We start from the raw sequence: 19160 nt of genomic DNA, 5'->3' as shown, positions 1-19160 counted from the left end.
CTGTCCCTGAAGGAGTTGTTTCCCTGAAGTCGTTCCCATTTAATCTCATTTAAAAAGACATAACTAATAAATTTGTATGGAGTAGGCTGCAGTGGACATAAAGCAGAGTCGATAGTGGTTCAAATCCCATTGAACCCAATTGAAAACCATGACAACAAGGAACAAGCTCCGATTTATCCCGGAGAACTAAAGGACATTGTCAGGAGGCGTCAATCACCTATTCTTCCCTCCTCTGAACAAATGCAAAATCTTGACTGGAACAAATGCTTCCAACAGGTCCAGGACATAGGGCGACATTTCCCCTTTGTTCAAAGGGCTACCAGTTGGCATGTATTTGTGTTCCCTTCGGACCGACCACCCAGGACGCCGGAGAAGCGGATCGACCAGCAGCGGAGAGGACTGGAAAGGCAGCGGCGGCGGGCGGGGGGGGGGGAGAGGAAAGCTCCTGTCCTGGGCACGCTTGATCGGTGGCTCCCCTCATCTCAGCCTGGGAATCTCCGATTCACAGGAAGCCTATCCAGCCTCCGAACACTTCTGTACGCCAACAGGGCCAACGGGGCCCCCGTCCCTGCCCCTCCCGGGCCACAAATCAGCCCCCCCGAGACAGCAGCTTTTGCAAGATGCTCCTCGGCTCTTTATTAGAGCTTCTAGTCCTGCCCCATGCAAAAGTTGGAAGGGGGGGAAGGGGGGGCAGGGTCTGGTTGAGTTCTCCCTGCACAGAACTGAAGAGGGGAAGCTGCTAAGTTTGCACAGGGACCTGTGAAATCATTCAGGAGGGGGTGATAAAGGATGCCCTTCCCCAATGAAAGGTATCGACATAGGCAGAATTTTAATTTCTCTTACTTTCCCCCCTCCCTTCCGGAGGAAGAGAATGATTCTGGGAAGAAAGCTCACCCTAAAGCTCTAATTCCTGATTCAATCCAGAGGAATCAAGAGGAGCAGAAACCTTTCCTACGCCCATGGCCTTCCCGACTTCCATAATTCATTAATCAAATAGACGTCCTTCAAAAATGTCAAAGATGACAATCCGTTGCTGTCCCTCTCTCAGTGCCACTTCTTCAGGCTCTAGCCATTAACACACTTGAATACATATTACACATGTACACGTGCTTTTTTTTTTCTTCCAAAAGGCAACTGGACTTTCTGGGTTTTTTTCCCTTGAAGATGTTTGTCTTCTCATCCAAGAAGCTTCTTCAGTTCAGTTCAACTCTTCGGAGAACTGAAGAAGCTTCTTGGATGAGAAGCCAAACATCTTCAAAGGAAAAAAAATCCAGAAAGTCCAGTTGCCTTTTGAAAAAAAGCATCTTTAGGACAACCAGAACTTGGATGACTGAGAATTTCCACAGACACATCAAATATATTTACCCAAATATGGTGGTGGTGGTGGTGGTGGTGGAGGAGGAGGAGGAGGAGGAGGAGGAGGAGGAGGGGATGGCATGGTTATGGTACAGTGAAATCAAGGAAATCTCTGCCAGGTTCTTGGAAGAACTGTAGTTTATCATGGAAAGAAAGTATTTCGAGATAGTAGATATTTGTCCAATATTTCTGGCCCGCTCAGTGGTATTTAACTAGTTAACTAACTTAACTTATATTTTATAGCATTATTTATTTCTGTGAGAACAGATAAGTATCAATAGGCTGCAATCTATATTGCTATAAATACATGTAAATGAGGGTATAAATCACTACTGAAGAATTCTAAAGCAGCCTTCTATAAAAGCAGGGTTATGTAAAGCAGAAGATTCTACTCTGGGCAATTTCTTGGGCTGAATGGCATTGAATGAAAGGAGAAGAGATCTGGAAATGCGCTTGGTAGAAAGTTACATGAGGTCCTTTTCTTCCCTTACTGGCACCTGAATGTTCTGGCAATCCCAATGTTCTCCAAAGGCTTTACTGTATTTCAATTTTGAGATACGTTTTCACATTCCATATTTATTTATTTATTATTATTTTCTGCATAACCTGGCCAGGAAACAAAATGTGTCAAGTTATTTCACTTTATCCTCTAGACCTGCTTCAGTAAGAACTCCCCGTATTTTAGGAAATGGAGTTTTAATCAACAAATCATCACCTCCAAATGACCATCTCCCCAATCCTTCCAATGAAGGCACTTAGCCAGCACAACCAGCATACGATTCTGCCAAGATTATCTGTAGATTTGGTAAGAGGTGTTGCTTTAGTCAGCAAAGGCTGTTGCCCTGGACATTTACTTGGGAGCAGTTTTTCCCATCATGGATGTACTTGACTACAATTTCCATTGCTTCCAAACAGAAGAGCCTAGGCTGATTGGATCTGATGCCTACTGAAGTCCAGCAGGTCTGCAAAGCGCCAGTGAAATTAAAGCTGCACAGTTGGGAATGCTTTTGAATAGCTGTGGATTGATTGCAGAGTCTTACCCTTCTCTGGACCTTGATGCTCCCATGCCTATGAGAAGAGCCTCAAAATCCCACAGGTGCCTCCTAGTTTCTTTGCTCCTGTCCAAGGGGCCTGTGACAGTGCTCTGTTGAAATACAATACATCTGTTTAAGTTATGGGACTCAATGAATTTTATATTCAAGTATTTCATTTCATTTGACTGGCCGTCTGGTTTTTCTCCCCTATATTTATATCCTTTGTTGTTGTTATTGTTGCTGTTGCTGCTGTTGTTGTTGCTGCTGTGCTGTTCCTGCTCTCCTTCCTATTCCTCTTCAATGTCTTCACCCTTTCTCCTTTTTTTGGTGCATTCTCTTCTTGAGGATTCATTCATTCATGCTGCCTGGGAGAATGACTCCTCCCTACCCTTTTGTCATCCTGCCTGTCTCTTGAAGGACTTCTCAAAGCCCTCTTCTTGACTAAAGCTCTGCTTTACCTGCTGATCCAGATTCTCTCCCCCCTCCCCACTTCTCACAATTCAGCCATTCTTTAAGCCTTGGACCATAAACAATGATCCTTATTGTCCTCTTCTAATAGGGACCCTGAAACCTCCTGGCAGGAGTCCTACATCGTTTATGTTATACTTTAAATCTTGACATCCTAGTGCACCTTATTCTGAGTCCACTAGCCAAGTACATTAGGACAACTGTGAAGTGGTAATGATGAAACTTAAGTTATGTATGCGTTCCCAATTCTTCACCCACTAAAATTTTCAAAAGATAGTACAGTCAATAAAAGGATTATATGCACAAATTTGATGTAATGTTATGCCTAATATTGCACATGGAACAAATCCATGTCATACCTATTTTATGGTGCAATAGGGTCTTACTAACAAGAATAGAGAAGAATCATAGAGTTTATGGTTATGGTCAGGTAGCTGCCCATATACAAAAAGTATTGTATTAACCAGATGCGGTCTCATCTCATTAAAGTTGCACTCTTAAACATGTATGTATTCTATATGATTGGGGTAGCCCAAAGATGTCTCTACATCCTTTTCATTCACAACTGGATCTTCTTGAATCTTCCTCCCATTCTGTGGATTTCCTACATTCTGCTCCATTTTTCCTACTTCATATCTCTATCTTCCCCAATATTCTGATATATTTAATTCTATGCCTGTTTTTTTTACTGCCATCCCCAAACATCCCCTTTACATGACAGGTACAAGAGGATCCGACCCTTTTTTTTTTTGTTCTTTTCCAGACAATTTTGAGGTTATCAGTAGTGTGAACAATGTTCATTTCCAACTATTCCAAATAGATTTTGAGTTGCATTCAAAATAAAGCTGGCAAGTAGCTGCAGGACAGCTGATTTGGTAGCTAAACATTTTTCATTTTTCTATTTGCTTATTAGGAGAGACGGAGGGAGAGAGAGAGAGAAAAAATATTTATTTATTTACTTACTTACTTACTTATTTTATTTACTTATTTATTTACTGCACACCTTCTTCCTCCTATTTTCCCCACAACAACATAAAACTTATGGTTTTAAAAACCAACCCACAGGATTAAAAGGATGTATTGTAAACACAGGTTACAATACTTGAATATTCTTGAACTGCAGAAATCAAGAAATTCTGGGCTATTTAGGAATGGATTTATGTGTAGAAAAATTGTCCATCCCTTACATATTTAATGTAAGATTCAGGATGCTTCCCCATGCCTTGTGTTTCTGGCTCTGGCGGGTGGATCTCCAGATTCTTAGGAACACAACAAAGTCAATCTTGCAAGTCTAAAGTCTGAAACCCCTTGGACAGATAATTTGGTTAATAATATTCTTTACCACTGGACTTCTGTTGTTGAGATCTTTGAAAAACTAAAATAACTCATGTAATCTATCTCATCTCAATGTGTAGAGCCAGTCAGTCACATAAAATGCTTTCTGAAAAGCTACTATTCTAAGAAATAATGGGAAGTAGTAGCTCTTGGATTGTTAAAAATACAATAAAACTGGGGTTCCTAAAAGTAGTTAATTAATTAATAACTATCTAACTTATTGTCTGAACTCCAAATATAATTACAATTAATATTTTCACAATGTATTTAAAATTACAGTGCAATGCAATGTAATATAATACAGCACTAGATAATGCATATATCAGTCAACAAGGATCAGTAAAAAGCAGTTAGCTATCCCATTCCAATGATTATAATTAATATATTACATTCAGCCCCTGCATGTGTGTATGCAGCATAACATTTATAATGATAATACAATGCAATAATGTATCACTAACACATTCATTCTCACAGCAGAAACTGGAATGTCAAGGTGTTTATGATGAAGTTTCACTCTCACCTACAATTGTTTCAGTGTTAAATGTAAGTAAAGGCCAGTTTCTAAAAGTTTTCAATATAGGGTAGTTGTAAATAGTCTGAATCTTTTGATATTGTCAAGGGTTCTCAGTTAAAATAATAGGTAATAGGATGTTTTGCTGGTTATGAGGCTTCTTTTGACTTGAAAAACATAGTATTCAAAGGAATTGATTTGTTGTTTTGTTTTGTTTTGTTCTGTTTTGTTTTGGTGGGGTATTTCTTCTCCCATTGGGATGGCTCAGACAGAGAACTGATGCTCTCCAGGGCAAATGAGAGGATAGAATAGCTCCACACAACTACATTTTCAACTACCTGTGAAAAACATGTCATTGTTTTTTGTCATTTTTTTAGGTAAGAGGGGGCAAATGGGTTACAACAGGATTATTGGATTTCAACTGGATTGTTTTTTCTGTTCCTTAGTAGTGGAGAACAGAATGAGACCATTTCCCCCATCATCTAAACCAGCTTTCCAAAAGGGACTTCCTGAGCATGCAGGCATGGAAATTGTGAGAGGGATGGTCCCACAACATCTGGAGGGCAGTGCGAGAAAAAAGTCTTGCTTGCTCTGCTCAGTGTCACATGCCAGACCTCCTGGGTAAGATCAGCGAGCCTGAAGTACGGAAACCTGCCAGCAGTGCTCATGAGTTCCAGAGGCCCAGCTACTTTCTTCCACTAAGGCAGTGGTTCTCAACCTTTTTAATGCTGCGACCCCAACCGGTCGTAAGTTGAGGACTAAACCGGTCGTACATCGAGGACTACCCAACCGGTCGTAAGTCGAGGACTTTCCCTGCCTGGGAGCGCCACGCATGCGTGGTTCTGCCCCCTGCGCCGGCGGAGGCATAGCTGGCAAGCAGCAGAGACGGAGCAGGCCGACCACCAGCTGGCCCAGCCCAAGGGAGGTAAGGCACCCACCGGAAAAGGGAAAAAAATATGGCGGACAAAAAAAATATGGCGGACAAAAAAAATGGCGGACAATTGACCCCAAATGGGGTCCCGACCCACAGGTTGAGAACCACTGCACTAAGGCCACCCTGCCTGGAAATGGAGCCCACCTCTCAACCCTAAAGGAAAAAGTGCAGCATCCACAGATTATTTAATGACCCAAATATTGGGGACTCCTTCAGGGGTGGCTCACTCAGAGCTCTGGTTCAAAAGCTCAGCAATCACATGCAAGTGACTAGGGGTGCAGCTGCCAGGTCAATGCTTCAACTGGACTTTTCAAGCAACGGGAGTCCCAGCAACTGCTGCTTGCTGCTGAAGCCCAGACCTGGTGAAGGCAGGTGAAAACTGCTTCATTTGAGACAAGGTGCTGCAAATCCAATAGGTTGGGCTGGGGGAGATGCTAAATCCCCATCCTCTAGGTGTGAAGAGAAGGACTCAAGCCCCTCGCAGAAGAGGAGGAGGAGGAGAAATGCTAAGTACTTAGCAACAGCACCTTCCCCCCCCCATTCTGCCCCCCTTTGAGTGTTTTCCAAATACAGAGAAAAAAAATAAAAAAAAAGCAAATAGGTTCCATGAATAGGATGAAGCAGCAGGGAGAAATCCAGGCATCTCCAAGCGAGCCCCCGGGGAGACCAAAGCTGCGGATATCCTGCGAGGATTCACTTTGTGGGTGAGGAGAGGGGTGGAGGGGCTGCTGAGAGCGGCTGCGGTTTCCCCCCCCCCCAAATACCACCCAAGATGTTATTCAGAGCGAACAATCCCCATTATCTGTCCCCACTTTGGCCTAATCAGACAGAATCCCTAATACTGAAGGCCGCTTCCTGCTGGCTTCGGGGGGGAGGGGTCTCTTTCTCTCTCTGTTTGGGAGGGTGAGGGTGAATCTCTGGAGGAGAGGACAGAGAAGTGGGTGGGTGGGTGGGTGCGGGGGGGGGGTTGAGGAGGAGGTCGCCTTGCCTCCCATTAGAGCTTTAGCACTTGACTACTTCAGGGATCTTAGCAGCTCATAGACAGGGACGGTTGAAAGCAGCCAGTGTTTACGGTTGGGGAAGGCTGTTGATATAAACAGGCGCCCCCGAGGTAAGCGACACTAATCTCCTGCCCGAGGGGGAAGCCGGAATGAGCCTCTCTCCGAGCCTGGCCGGGGTCCAGTAGCTTCTGCCCCGCCAGCCCGACGCGGCCATGGCCACCTTAGCCAGGGGAAGCTTCACCGTGCGGAGCCTCTTGGATTTACCTGAGCCAGAAGGAGGAGGAGGAGGAGGCGGCGGCGGCGAGGGGCAGGAGCCGGCAGAAAGCTACGCGGCTTCTCCCTTCCGGGCGTGGATGGAAACCGAAAAAAGCCACTATCTCTGTGAGTGCGGAGATGGGGAAGGTTGGTGGGGGGGCAGGGGGAGGAAGGAAGGAAGGAAGGAAGGAAGGAAGGAAGGAAGGAAGGAAGGAAGGAAGGAAGGAAGGAAAAGAGGCGAGGCACATGAAACTGACAGGTAGAGCATAATCCAGGACATCTGGAGGGCTGGAGGTGGAGGAAGTAGGTAAATAACCCAGAGAAACTCGTCCTGACTGAAGAAACGCGTTCTATAGAAAGCAAAAAAAAAACACACACACAAAAAACACACTTGGTAATGTGTATACATCTGGAAAGAGAAAGAAGAAAAGAGATCAAGATTATATAAGAAGTGAAAAGAGGTAAGCCTATTACAGATAGTGTATATACAAAATACTTCCCCCTTTTTTTTGTTCACACACACACACACACACCCACACACACTCCAGGCAGAAGGAAACGGGCACAAAGAAGGAAAGCAATTTAAATGTTGACATTTTATAGAGTAAAAATATTGTGAATAGGGTTTTTGTGGCAAGCTATTAAGAATGTGAAGTTGAAGCCTCGTTTTGCCTGTTTCACCAGAGCCCAGAATGGTGTACAAACTTCGCATTAGGCAAACTAATAGAGTCAAAAATTAAATATTCCTTTATCTACAGGTACACAAAGATAAAGGCCCAGTTTACTGTTCACTGAAGGACTCTTAAATTATCAATTTCTCTACCAGGATCCTGGCTTATTAAATAACCACAGATTTTGTAAAAGCTTTTATGACATCTTCTTTCTAATTATATTCTTCCAATTCTTTTATGGGGGACGGGAAAGAGAGAGAACAAATAAATACTAAAAAAGACCTTCATATTATTAGAAGATAAGCCATTGAAAAGAAACCATCACCATCATCAACCCTATTGAATCCAGCATAATTTTAGTTACTATGAATACATTCTGCTTGTATTTGTGAAAGCCATTAGACGTGTGGGTGCAACTCTTTTCCTTCTGCAAATTCCCTCCACGGGGTTCGTTTCTTCTTTTTAAATTGCAAAATGTATTTCAGATACTTTCAGAAGAAAATGTAACCATGTCCAGTGTGTTAGCTTTGTTTTACGCCCTCCTTCTTTATGACATTTCCTTAAAACATTTCCACAATGTTTGAATGTAAGGTAGTTATTTCCGTTATTAAAAAGGATCAGGAACTGTGATTAAATAAATTATTAATAAAAAAAATAACCCAATTCCTGTTGGTAAAAAGTGGCAGCAAACCCTCTGCTTCCAAAGATAGTTAAGTCCCTTTTAAGTTTTCTACCGAACTCAGCCAACTTCTTGGCTGGACAATTCTTTCGTTGTACCTGCTTAAGGAAAGGGTTTCCTTCTCTTTCCTGCCACCTGGAGCGCAACTTCGCTTTAATTCAGACGCGCCCCCCGTTTTATAGGATACTGCTATGGATTCGACGCGACTTTCTAAATGATCGAAATAAGAGTTAGGACATAAGTAAAAATGGATTATTAGCTTTACTGATAGGGGGGGGTGTTCTATCCAAGAAAACTGGTTCGGTTCCTTTTGCCCACCAGTTTAAGGTTGTGAATTCCTCATTTTTAGAAGATGGGCTCCCCAGAGTTGGAAGCGGCGAGGGTGCGGCGGCTGTCGCTCCAGAAGGCGCCCTGCTTTTCAGGCCAGGCTCTTGTCCTGTCTGAATCAACCGTGGCGTTCAAGAATAGAGCAAGCAGGAATTCGTGGAGAGTTGAAGATCGCACCCATAAAGGCTGGCCGCTTCATTTTAGCTTTCACCTTAACCCCCGCAACATACAATAAATAACATACATACAACATGCAACACGCAACACGCAACACGCAACATACAATACAAGTGATTCGCGAGTCACTTATTCTACCTTCTTGGCATTTAGCAGCCCGCCCATCCTTTCAAAAAGATGAGGCGTATTCACATACCGACACGATATATGCGGGGATCGGGTCTCCTTCCCTTTGGACATCCCCCAGTTGATTTCTCTTTCTCCATACAATATTTTCGATTCTTTCGCAGCTAAGCTCGAAAGGGAGGATGCAGTTGCTAGGTATGCGGTGTGTGTGTGTGTGTGGGGGGGGACGCTATGTTTCTCTTCTCAGTCTGGAGGTAAAGAAAAAACCTATTGGTTCCCACCACACACAGGAATGTCCTAACACAAGCGGCACAGCCTTCTGTCGTTCGTGCATATTCCTGGCGAAAAACTACTACCCTCCTCCGACTCCCCCCCCCTTCCCTAGGAGCACGGAGCAGATTAGAGGCTCCACACTTCGGACACATTTTTTCCCCACTCTGCTCTTTCTTATGGGCAACTTCTTTCCCCGCTGTTCCTCAGTTTACAATGCATGTGTTCATTTTACGCTATGGAATAAACCCATTGGGCGTTCAATAAGACTTAGTTTTCGTGTGTATATCGGTATAGGAAGCCATTGTGAAGATACTGCAAGGTTTTTTGGCTGTTTCAGCTTAGAAAATCGCCAGGAATGGAAACTGAAGCAGCCGTGCCTCCTTCTCTTCCTTTGGACCTCAGTTATATAGGCATGCAATATTTTATTTACATGCTAGATATATCTTCATATGTATGCGCATGTATATTCAGATTTTCACACAGCTGTTGACAAAAAACGATAATAAGGCACAACGTTGGATAAAGAGAGCGTGTGACTTTGGGCCAGTCACTGATCTCCGCCCAACATCTCACAGGGATGGCATTATGGGGAAAATAGAGGCGGAAAGAGTTATTTATAAAGCTAATAAAGGTGGGATAAAAAATTTTTTTTTAAAAAAAAATACAGTACTGCAATCCTCTGCATTTTTATTTAGATTTAAACTTCGCTGAATGAAAGCTTAAGCGTAGTTAGGGTTGAAATAGCAGCCTATCCGGAGCTGCGTGATCCGCTTCCACTTTCTACCAAGGTCCACCCGTTCAAAAAAAAGGTTTCAGCTTCTGTCCGAAATATGACAATTACCTGATTTTAGTGTAGGGTGTTAATAATCCCCAACAAGACGGAAAGACAACAAGCGCTAAGCGACATTTTCAATGGTCTGATATTCGAACAAGAAAAGAAACTAGGAAAAGGGTAGGTGAAGGTGAAAGATAAAGGAGGAGTGGGGGAGGGGAGAAAAAAACCTCTATTGACCCCTCAAAAAAAAGTAGTGAATTTGAGAAATTTTCAGAGAAAACAATAGGTTCTTTTTTCTTAGGGGTTCATTCAAATGTTTCACAGGGTACTCACGCTATCTTGTAAGTGCTGTGGATCTCTTTCTCTCTCCCCTCCCTTCCCCTCTGCCACCCTCAAAACTTGAGGCCATTTATTGAAGGGTTTCCTTTTCTGATCTTAGGCTTTGGCTTCACACATCCTCTAAAACCATAATGTGTGTGTGTGTGTGGGGCGGGGATGGTATTGTTTTAGCATGTTTATTTATTTATTTATTAAATCTCCCTTACGGGACTCAGGGTGGTGAACAGGCAATAATAAAAATCACAATAACTATTAAATGAGCTGCCACAGAGAAGGCTCTCCCCCTGGGGGTCGCCAGCCGGCATTGACTGGCCAAGGGCACCCTAAGGAGGCCCTCTCTGTGGGAGCGGACTGGTCGAAGGGAGATATGTGGTAGGAGGCGGTTAGGTCCATTGCCATGGAGCGCTTTAAAAGTTGTTACTAACACCTTGAAGCGCACCCGGAAGGCCACAGGCAGCCAGTGCAGCTCGCGCAGGAGAGGTGTTACATGGGAGTATCTAGAGGCCCCCCAAATCCCCCGTGGACGCAGCCGCATTCTGAACTAGCTGGAGCCTCCAGGTGCACCTCAAGGGGAGCCCCATGTAGAGAGCGTTGCAATAGTCCAGGCGGGAAACAAGGAGGGCTTGAGTGACCCTGTGTGTTGCGAGAACCCTTCGTATTCAAAAGCAAACTAAGGCCAACAGCCCGATCTGTCCCGGTCTCTCCCGCAGCTTCAGACGACAGCGGCGCCGAGAGCCGACCGCACCCGGGCCCCGCCTCGACCCGGCAGGCAGCGCGGGAGGCAGACGAGGAGGAGCAGCTGAAGAAGAAGCGGCGGGTGCTCTTCTCCAAGGCGCAGACGCTGGCTCTCGAGCGACGCTTCCGGCAGCAGCGCTACCTGTCGGCGCCCGAGCGGGAGCAGCTGGCCCACTTGCTGCGCCTGACGCCCACCCAGGTCAAGATCTGGTTCCAGAACCACCGCTACAAGATGAAGCGCGCCAAGGGCGGCGAGCGGGGCAGCGCCGGGAGCGGCCCGCCCCTCACGCGACGGGTGGTGGTGCCGGTGCTGGTGCGGGACGGCAAGGCCTGTCAAAGCTGCAGCGGCGGGACCCCCTCGCGAAACCCCGGCGGGCCCCAAGCAGCGTTCAATCTGCCGGGCTTCTCGGCATTCCCGCCAACCTCCTCCCTGGGCCTTTTCCCCGCCTACCAGCACTTAGCGCCGCCTTCCTTAGTATCCTGGAACTGGGGCTGAAGAAGATCCTGATGGCCGGTCGGCTGGCGGGCCATCTGGCTCCCTGGAAAACTGGATCGGCTCCTTTTTTTGAGGAAGATACCCGGGCTTTCGCCCTGGCCCGACGAGGGGCTTTTGCTTGGTGCTCTCGGGACCTTGATTCGAATAGAACTAGTTTAGAGTAAACATTTGGTGGACTTCAGGCCTTTCAAAAAAAAAAAAGTGGGGGGATCCAATGCAATTTTCTTGGGAAGGGTCTCCAGCTGAGTTTTACCTTACATGGAAGTCATGCCCAAATATGTGCTTAGTAAGATGGTTATTTCAACAGGACTGCCACTCCTGTGGCCTGTATAGCCTTGTTGCAAAAAGAAAGGCCCTCTATGTAAATGCACAGAACAGAGACGAAAGGTTACAATCCTGTGCTTATCCAGGAGTGAAAGGTTACAATCCTGTGCTTATCCAGGAGTAAGTGTTGTCGCTGTGTAGGGCTCCCTGGCAGTTACTTCTGAGAAGGCTTGTGGAGGATTGCATTTTAGCTTTGCAACTTTGAGATCATCCAGGTTAATTCCAGCCACACATACATCTTTTCAGAAAACAGTAAAGGCTTTCAAAATTCAGAAGCATATTTTTACAGGACAAATGGGAATTTTTCATGCAGGAACAATTGTTCTGGATTGCTTAATAGAATAGAAGAAAGTGAAGTTAGGACCTAAAATGATTTGAGAATAAAGTCAGTGGAAGCCTAATTGGAAGGGGAAAAAACTGGATGACTGCACAGTACCTGCCAAACCTTCCTTTTGGCCTTTTGTTTTAAGAATCCAGGAAAACCTACATAAAGAACCAGTTGCATTTCAATTGAAGTGCAGCAGATAAAGAGCAATCTGTTTTTTAATAATTCTACTCATGGGGATTGCTGGAAATTAGTGTCTTTGTTGGGTTCAGAAGCTGCCATCAGAAGGTATTTGTGTGATCAGAGTGGAAGAGAGGAGATTTAAAAAAACATGTATTCAGATGATTGGTTCAAACTCCTTAGAAATGCCTTGTGCCTATTTGTTCAATACAATGAGTCCCAGAAGTAAACCTCACTGAACTTAAAGGGTTCTTCTCTCTGAATAGTTATGCACTGTAACAAATGTGTTCCTCAACAAATTTTGTGGATTAAAGTCCAATTGGTGAGTACAAAGTTGGTGATGGAATAATGCCAGAGTTTAAATGGTAAATAATTACCAAATGTACAACCTGCTGTGACACAAAAGTAAATAAATTTCAGACAAGATGGGTGGCACACAATCGAATAAATAAATAAAATAAAGACTCACTCTGATCCAGCTCAGTTCCTGGAAACTACATACGCATACACAAGTACAGTTTGAAATCTGATGAAATCAGCTATGATCTTCAGAAATTTAATTCAAAGAAACCCAATTGTGAGTCATTTCCAGATGGTATTAGTGATTGAAAGTGTTCCCTCATTGTGGTGAGATAAAACCTGTCTTTGTCAATCAGACCTTACTACCATAATGGTTGGGCTGGTTTAACAACACTAGTTCATTACTGCTACCCTTCCAAAATCCTCTTGCACATTAGGTGTGCAATTTTTCAACTGGGTTCCCTGGAGATTCAGAATTCTGGGAATTAATTCAACAATTTTTAGGACAAGCATCTGGGGGAAGGATCTGCCCTTTTCTGCTTCCTTTTTGGTTCCAACAGCTTTCCCCACATCCTGATCCTAGGGACCATCTGTGTAGCTGAACTCAAATCTGTTGTGTGAGAGCAGGGCAGGGACTGAGGTTGACTTCTTCCTTCCCATTCTCTGTTCCTGGTACTGTGAAATAATGGCCATATTAATACATGTGATTGCTGTTGGGTTTACTGTGTGGATGTATCCAGACAAAGCTGCTACTTAGGATGAGCATTCAGGGTGATGTTATTATTGAGAATGATATAAATAGTCTGAAAAATATTGCTGCAGAATGAATTTAATGAAAAGAGTAGGTCAGCTTTAGCATTGGGAATTTTGATAAATATTGCATTTATGTAAAGCAATCTCCTGGCCCAATCTGGCCAAGATCCTTGGGAACCAGCAGTTTGGAAAGATCTCAACAATTTAACTTGGAAACTTGAGTACACAATCAAATATATCCCACTGAAAATGACATCCTTGATTGTGCACTAGATGTGCTAAGAAAAAATAATGATGACTAATGCTTTGTCAGAAATTTAGGACCATATCATCTACTACAATGTGAAAGGTAGTTTGGTCTTGGGAATCTCCAATAACCAGACTTCCTTAAAAAGAAATTTGAGATTGAAATGTATTTCTGAATTCCATTAAGAGACCAGACATGTCCTTCCTTATGCCATAATAAAAATTGCAATTTGATATTTTTTACTCCTCAACTGATTCAACTGAAGATGGAAAGTTTGAAGCATTTTGTAATGTTCATTTTATGCAATTGAAATTATGCTGTTGATTATTACTTAAAATAACAGCATTAAAAAAAATCCAAGACATTAACATCCAATACTACTTTCCTTTGAATATGCTGACCTTGGCCTTTGATAATGGTTTGAGAACTCATACACAATGATCCTTAACAATTTAATTAGGAAATATTCAGACACCATCGCAAATGGTGATAACCTGAGTTTCCTTCTACCTACCAGATCCCCTGGTGGAGGAGACTGGTTTTAGGGCCATCTAATAAAAACATACTTTTACCTTTTTTCTTTTTGATGGTTATGCTGTACAACTACAGTAGGTCCTTGCTTTGCTACACACCCCTCAGAAATTCAGAGCCCAGGCTAAGGAAAATGGTAGAAGAAGCCAAAACCTGACTCTCCTTTATAGTTTACAAAGGAAAATGTGTGTGCAGATGTACATATGTTGTTTACCTTCAAGTAGTTCTGAGGTGGGGGAACTGATGGTTAATGGGCTTTTCAACATTGCAGAACCAAAAGTTCCCACCATCCCTAAGCACTGGTGTGAGATTCTAGGAGCTGGGACTCATAGTTTAGCAATCCCTGGAAGGCCGCCATTCCCACTCCCACTATTTTTGAAGCATATCACGTGAAATAGGCCTGTCTTCAACAACTCCTCTTGCTTTGGCGGTATAATTTAGATTGTTCTCCCCAATTTGGTACTTTCCAGCTTTGTTGGGCAATATCACTCTCAAGATTCGCAGCTAGCAAGGGGACATTAGCTAAAGATGAAGAAGGGCACAGTGGCCCCTGGGTGTTGATTCTACAGTACTGATCCTTGCAGGCTTTCCTCTTCCTGCCCTGTGGATTTTGCTGATATCTTTGACTACATCTTTTGAGTCCATCCATGGGAAGATTTGTGATGGTTGTGTTATTGGGCCCCATTGTGTGTCTCTGGAAGATCCTTGAGGGAGAGCAATTGGGATGGTGGACAGTCCTGTTGTCACCTGTTTTTCTTTTTATCCTCCTTCCTCCTTTTTTAATTTTTTTTCATGTTATGGTCTCAGCTGCTGGCCACCTTGCTTTCCATATGGTTGGCTTTATCTCAGAAGAATCTCTAAGAGAATCGCTACTTAAACCTCCTTTTGTCTCAGAGGTTGAAAAGGACATTGTGGTGTCTGAAAAGGACCTAGACAAAATCCGCATTGTTTCAATTCAGGACTGTTTAATCAGTGCCTAGTGACAACTTTATGGGCTTTGGGCAGCACAATGGTATCTTTTGAAAATCTTGTGGCCTTCAGGAAAACAAAGAGCTCGAATTTTATGGCCTTACAGCTTAAATTAGAACCATACCAGTGGGCTGAGGAGATTATCAAATTTGTATCATAAAGCATACATACACACACACACACACACACACACACACACACCCCTCCAACATATGATTGCAAGGATGTGTATGTGTGGGTGTTACAGAGGGATGTTATTTTCAGAAACAGACTGGAAGATAGACTGGGAGCTCAACCTGATAAACTGAATAGCTAGCTTGGTCATGGGGGGGCGTGTTCCCCCTCCTCCTCCAGATCCCCTTGTTCAGTAAACAACCTGAACCTTATGAAAGAAAAGAAATGTATTTGCATTCTGCATAAAATAATGTTATCTAAGTGAAGAAAAGATACTGATTTCTGTGTGGAGGGAAAAAAAGGAGACTTGCTTATATTGTGAGGGAAAATCAAAGGTGCTTCAGTTTTGATTTAGTACATTGTGTGAATGTGTGAAGGCAGCCTTTGTGGATGTTATGGTTTAATATGTTATATGTGAACAAGGCTAGCGTGACTTAGTGAACAATACATAGTTATGATGAAACATAGTTTAACATGATGCACGAACCTAAAGAGTAAATACAGATTGTATGTAGCAGGTGGGCCTCCCTGGTGGGGATACTCTGTTCTCGGGCCCCAGATACTATTTCCTTGTATAGAAGATACTGGAAGGAAGTCTTTTTCTCTCCCCTTCATCCAGCTTAGATGACCCTCATAACAGAATGTTCCAGTTTCTCTGAAAAAAAGATGTTCTGCTGGTGTCTGAGGTTGGTATGGTGAACATTCGCTCAGAGCAGGGGTAGGCAACCTTGGCTCTTTTATGACTCATGGACTTCAACTCCCAGAATTCCTGAGCCAGCATGGCTGGCTCAGGAATTCTGGGAGTTGAAGTCCATGAGTCATAAAAGAGCCAAGGTTGCCTACCCCTGGCTTAGACCTACAATTCTAAAGGGTATGCATTCCCAACTCTAAAGAGGGAGAGGTTTCCCCTAGCTCAGTGATGGCGAACCTTTTAGAGACCGAGTGCCCAAATTGCAACCCAAAACCCACTTATTTATCGCAAAGTGCCAACACGGCAATTTAATCCGAATACTGAGGTTTTAGTTTAGAAAAAACAACTCATACGTTAACATCTTTTGTCTTAAAAGAAAAACACAATAACAAAGCTTTCAATGACACAAACAACTTTTTACTGAAAGGTAAAAGTTTGCATTTGGCCTGCTTTTGAACAATGTCATTTTTGCTGTTGTATGCATGCTGATAATTTGTCTAACCTTGGCTTATACTTTGTAAGTTTGAAAGCAACACATGCAGCACTCAGGTCATCTGTTAGTCTGTTTTGGTGTCAGATTTGATATAATTCAAAGCTGAAAACAGTGCGCTCGCTCCAGAGGCTTGTTTTGGCTAGGAAGGGCTTGAGAAATGGCTTTTTCCTGCAAAAACCTAGCCAAAGAGCGAGGCGTGCATGCCCACAGAGAGGGCTCTGAGTGCCCCCTCTGGCACGCATGCCATAGGCTTGCCACCACTGCCCTAGCTCTTTAGCATTCCCATCTGAGACACACAATAGTCAGATCTTAAACTGGGAAACTGGCAACAGTGATGAAGAGGAACAGAACAGCTAGTAACAAAGGCAGCGGTGGAGAAAGTGAGTTCTTGCTGAAGCATTTCTTCTAGGATGCTCCAAAATGAGAAGACAGCAGTGCAACGGGGCTGTGCTGCTGTGGAAAGAAACCAAACTCTGGGTTTTCTTCACATGGCGTTGGAGTTCCCAGATATTGAATCTGCTGTATGGATTCTCGTGCTATTAAAGGTAAGTGTCAGAAAGGGCTCTTCAAATCAAGACTGCTCTCTCCCTCCACAAGAAGTTTTGCAACTCAGCCCTGATTTTTTTTTTTTAAAAAAAAATGTTTTCTCTGCAGTTTGGAGGATTCTCAGAGAAGCCAGTTGACTTTAATAAAGCTCTGTTATTATTTTAACAGAACAGAAACTGCCACAATATAATTCTATCTGTCCATATGCTGTAATGTACAACAAACATAGCAAACACAAGGCAGTGGGCTGAAAGAAGGGAAACCTTGACTCTTTATTAGCTTTTCTTGAGAGATTGCAAATCCCATCATGCTTAGCCAGCATGTGGAACAACCATGTTGGTTGGATATGATGGGAACTATAAAGAAAGAACCAGATTAGGGAAGACAATTTAGCATGGAATGGAATTTGTGCAGTGGCAGTTGTGATGCTATTTTTAAAAATGTATGTGGTTCACCTTCGTGGATACAGCCAAATGGAGAATGTAACACTGAAACCCATAGGATCATACCATAGGCCATAGTGCCCAAACTGCAACCCAAAACCCACAATACTGTTGGGTTCTGGGTGGGTGGAGCCCGTTGGGTGCGTGTGGCCAATTGGGTGGGTGTGGCCCATTGGGTGGGCATGGCTGTGGTGGTAACGGCAGACTGGGTGGAACTAAAAAGTTCAATCAATTAATTCCAACTTTGCGAGATCTTTTTTTTTCCTGCGAGAAGTTGAAACTGATTGAGTGATTGAACCTTTTTTTTTTTGCACATGGCGGTGGAGGCCTAAACCAAAAAGGTTTTATAAAACCCAGCTGAAGGCCTAGGACTGGGGCGATGGTGGCATGCCCACCCGTGCCATAGGTTCGCCACCACGGTCATAGGGAGTGAAATTATCCCTGGAAGAGCAGTTTCACACAAGTATGATTTCTCTGCTGCTTCTTTAAGTGGAAGATAAGATATTCAACTAAATGTGTGCACTAATTCCGCTGAAAAGCTTTCCATGTGAAGTGAGGAGTAATCTTTCTGTGGCAGCTGATCATTCGTGTGCACAAGAATCACTGAACAACACACACACACAATCTGTGTAAACTACTTTAAAAAGATAGTAGTCAAGACAGCAGAATTCTATCAGTTGTAAATGCAACAACTGATAGAATTCTGCTGTCTTGACTAGTATCTTTTTAAGAATCTTGGCAGGCTATAATTCAGCCGAAATACTGAAATAAATGTGATGCTAAATTTGTAAAATGAGAGATGTTTGTGCTCAAATCTACAGGAACCTGTGCTCCCATACCTGTGTGTGTTAATATTACTCCCATTTCTTTTAAGTATGCATGAATTAGGTAACTACAGTGGATATAGAAAATCTACACACCTCTGTTAAACTGCCAGGTTTTTGAGATGTAAAAAAAATCAGATCAAGATAAATCACTTCAGAATTTTCTTCATCTTTAATATAACATACTGTATAAACTGTACAATTCAATTGAACAACAAACTAAAATCTTTAGGGGAATAATAACTAAAAAAACCCTCTAGAATAATGTAAATGCATAAAGATTTATAGTAGGGGTCTTCAAATTTGGCCCTTTTATGACTTGTGGATTTGTGCCTGGCTGAGGAATTCTGGAAGTTGAAGTCCACAAGTCATAAAAGGGCCAAGTTTGAAGATCCCTGATTTATAGCCTTAAAGGAATACTTTGTTGAAGCACCTTTTGACTTTATGACAGATTTCAGTCATTTGGGATAGGAGCCTATCAGGATGGCACATCTTGCCTTGGGAATCTTTGCCCACTCTTCTTTGCAAAAGTGATCCAAATCTGTCAGATTGCAAGACCATCTCCTGTTCACAGCATCTTCAGGTCACCCCACAGATTTTCAATTGGATTCAGATCCAGGCTTTGCCTGAGCCATTCCAAAACTTTGCTCTTCTTCTGCTGAAGTCATTCTTTTGTTGATTTGGAGATATGCTTCGGGTCCTTGTGTTAAAAGGTGAAATTCCTCTTTATCTTCAGCATTTTAGCAGAGGCCTGAATGCAGGTTTTGTACCAAAATTGACTGCTATTTGGAATTGTTCATAATTCCCTCCACCTTGGCTAAAGCTCCATTCAGCTGAAGAAAAGCAGTCCCAAAGCACAATGCTG

General features: G+C 43.3%; 1 protein-coding gene across 1 annotated transcript; it reads left to right on the top strand.

Annotated features, from left to right (window-relative positions):
* The first annotated feature begins 6854 nt into the window (after positions 1-6854).
* NKX2-8 (NK2 homeobox 8) lies at positions 6855-11495 on the top strand. Its single transcript, XM_015817500.1, has 2 exons — positions 6855-7023; positions 10975-11495. The coding sequence occupies exons 1-2, from the start codon at positions 6855-6857 to the stop codon at positions 11493-11495; spliced, it is 690 nt and encodes a 229-aa protein (XP_015672986.1).
* Positions 11496-19160: the final 7665 nt, after the last annotated feature.

The sequence above is a fragment of the Protobothrops mucrosquamatus genome, unplaced genomic scaffold (assembly GCF_001527695.2).
Source record: "Protobothrops mucrosquamatus isolate PMUCROS unplaced genomic scaffold, P.Mucros_1.0 scaffold597, whole genome shotgun sequence".
Classification (NCBI taxonomy): domain Eukaryota; kingdom Metazoa; phylum Chordata; class Lepidosauria; order Squamata; family Viperidae; genus Protobothrops; species Protobothrops mucrosquamatus.
This window is presented reverse-complemented; position numbering and strand designations above follow the sequence as displayed.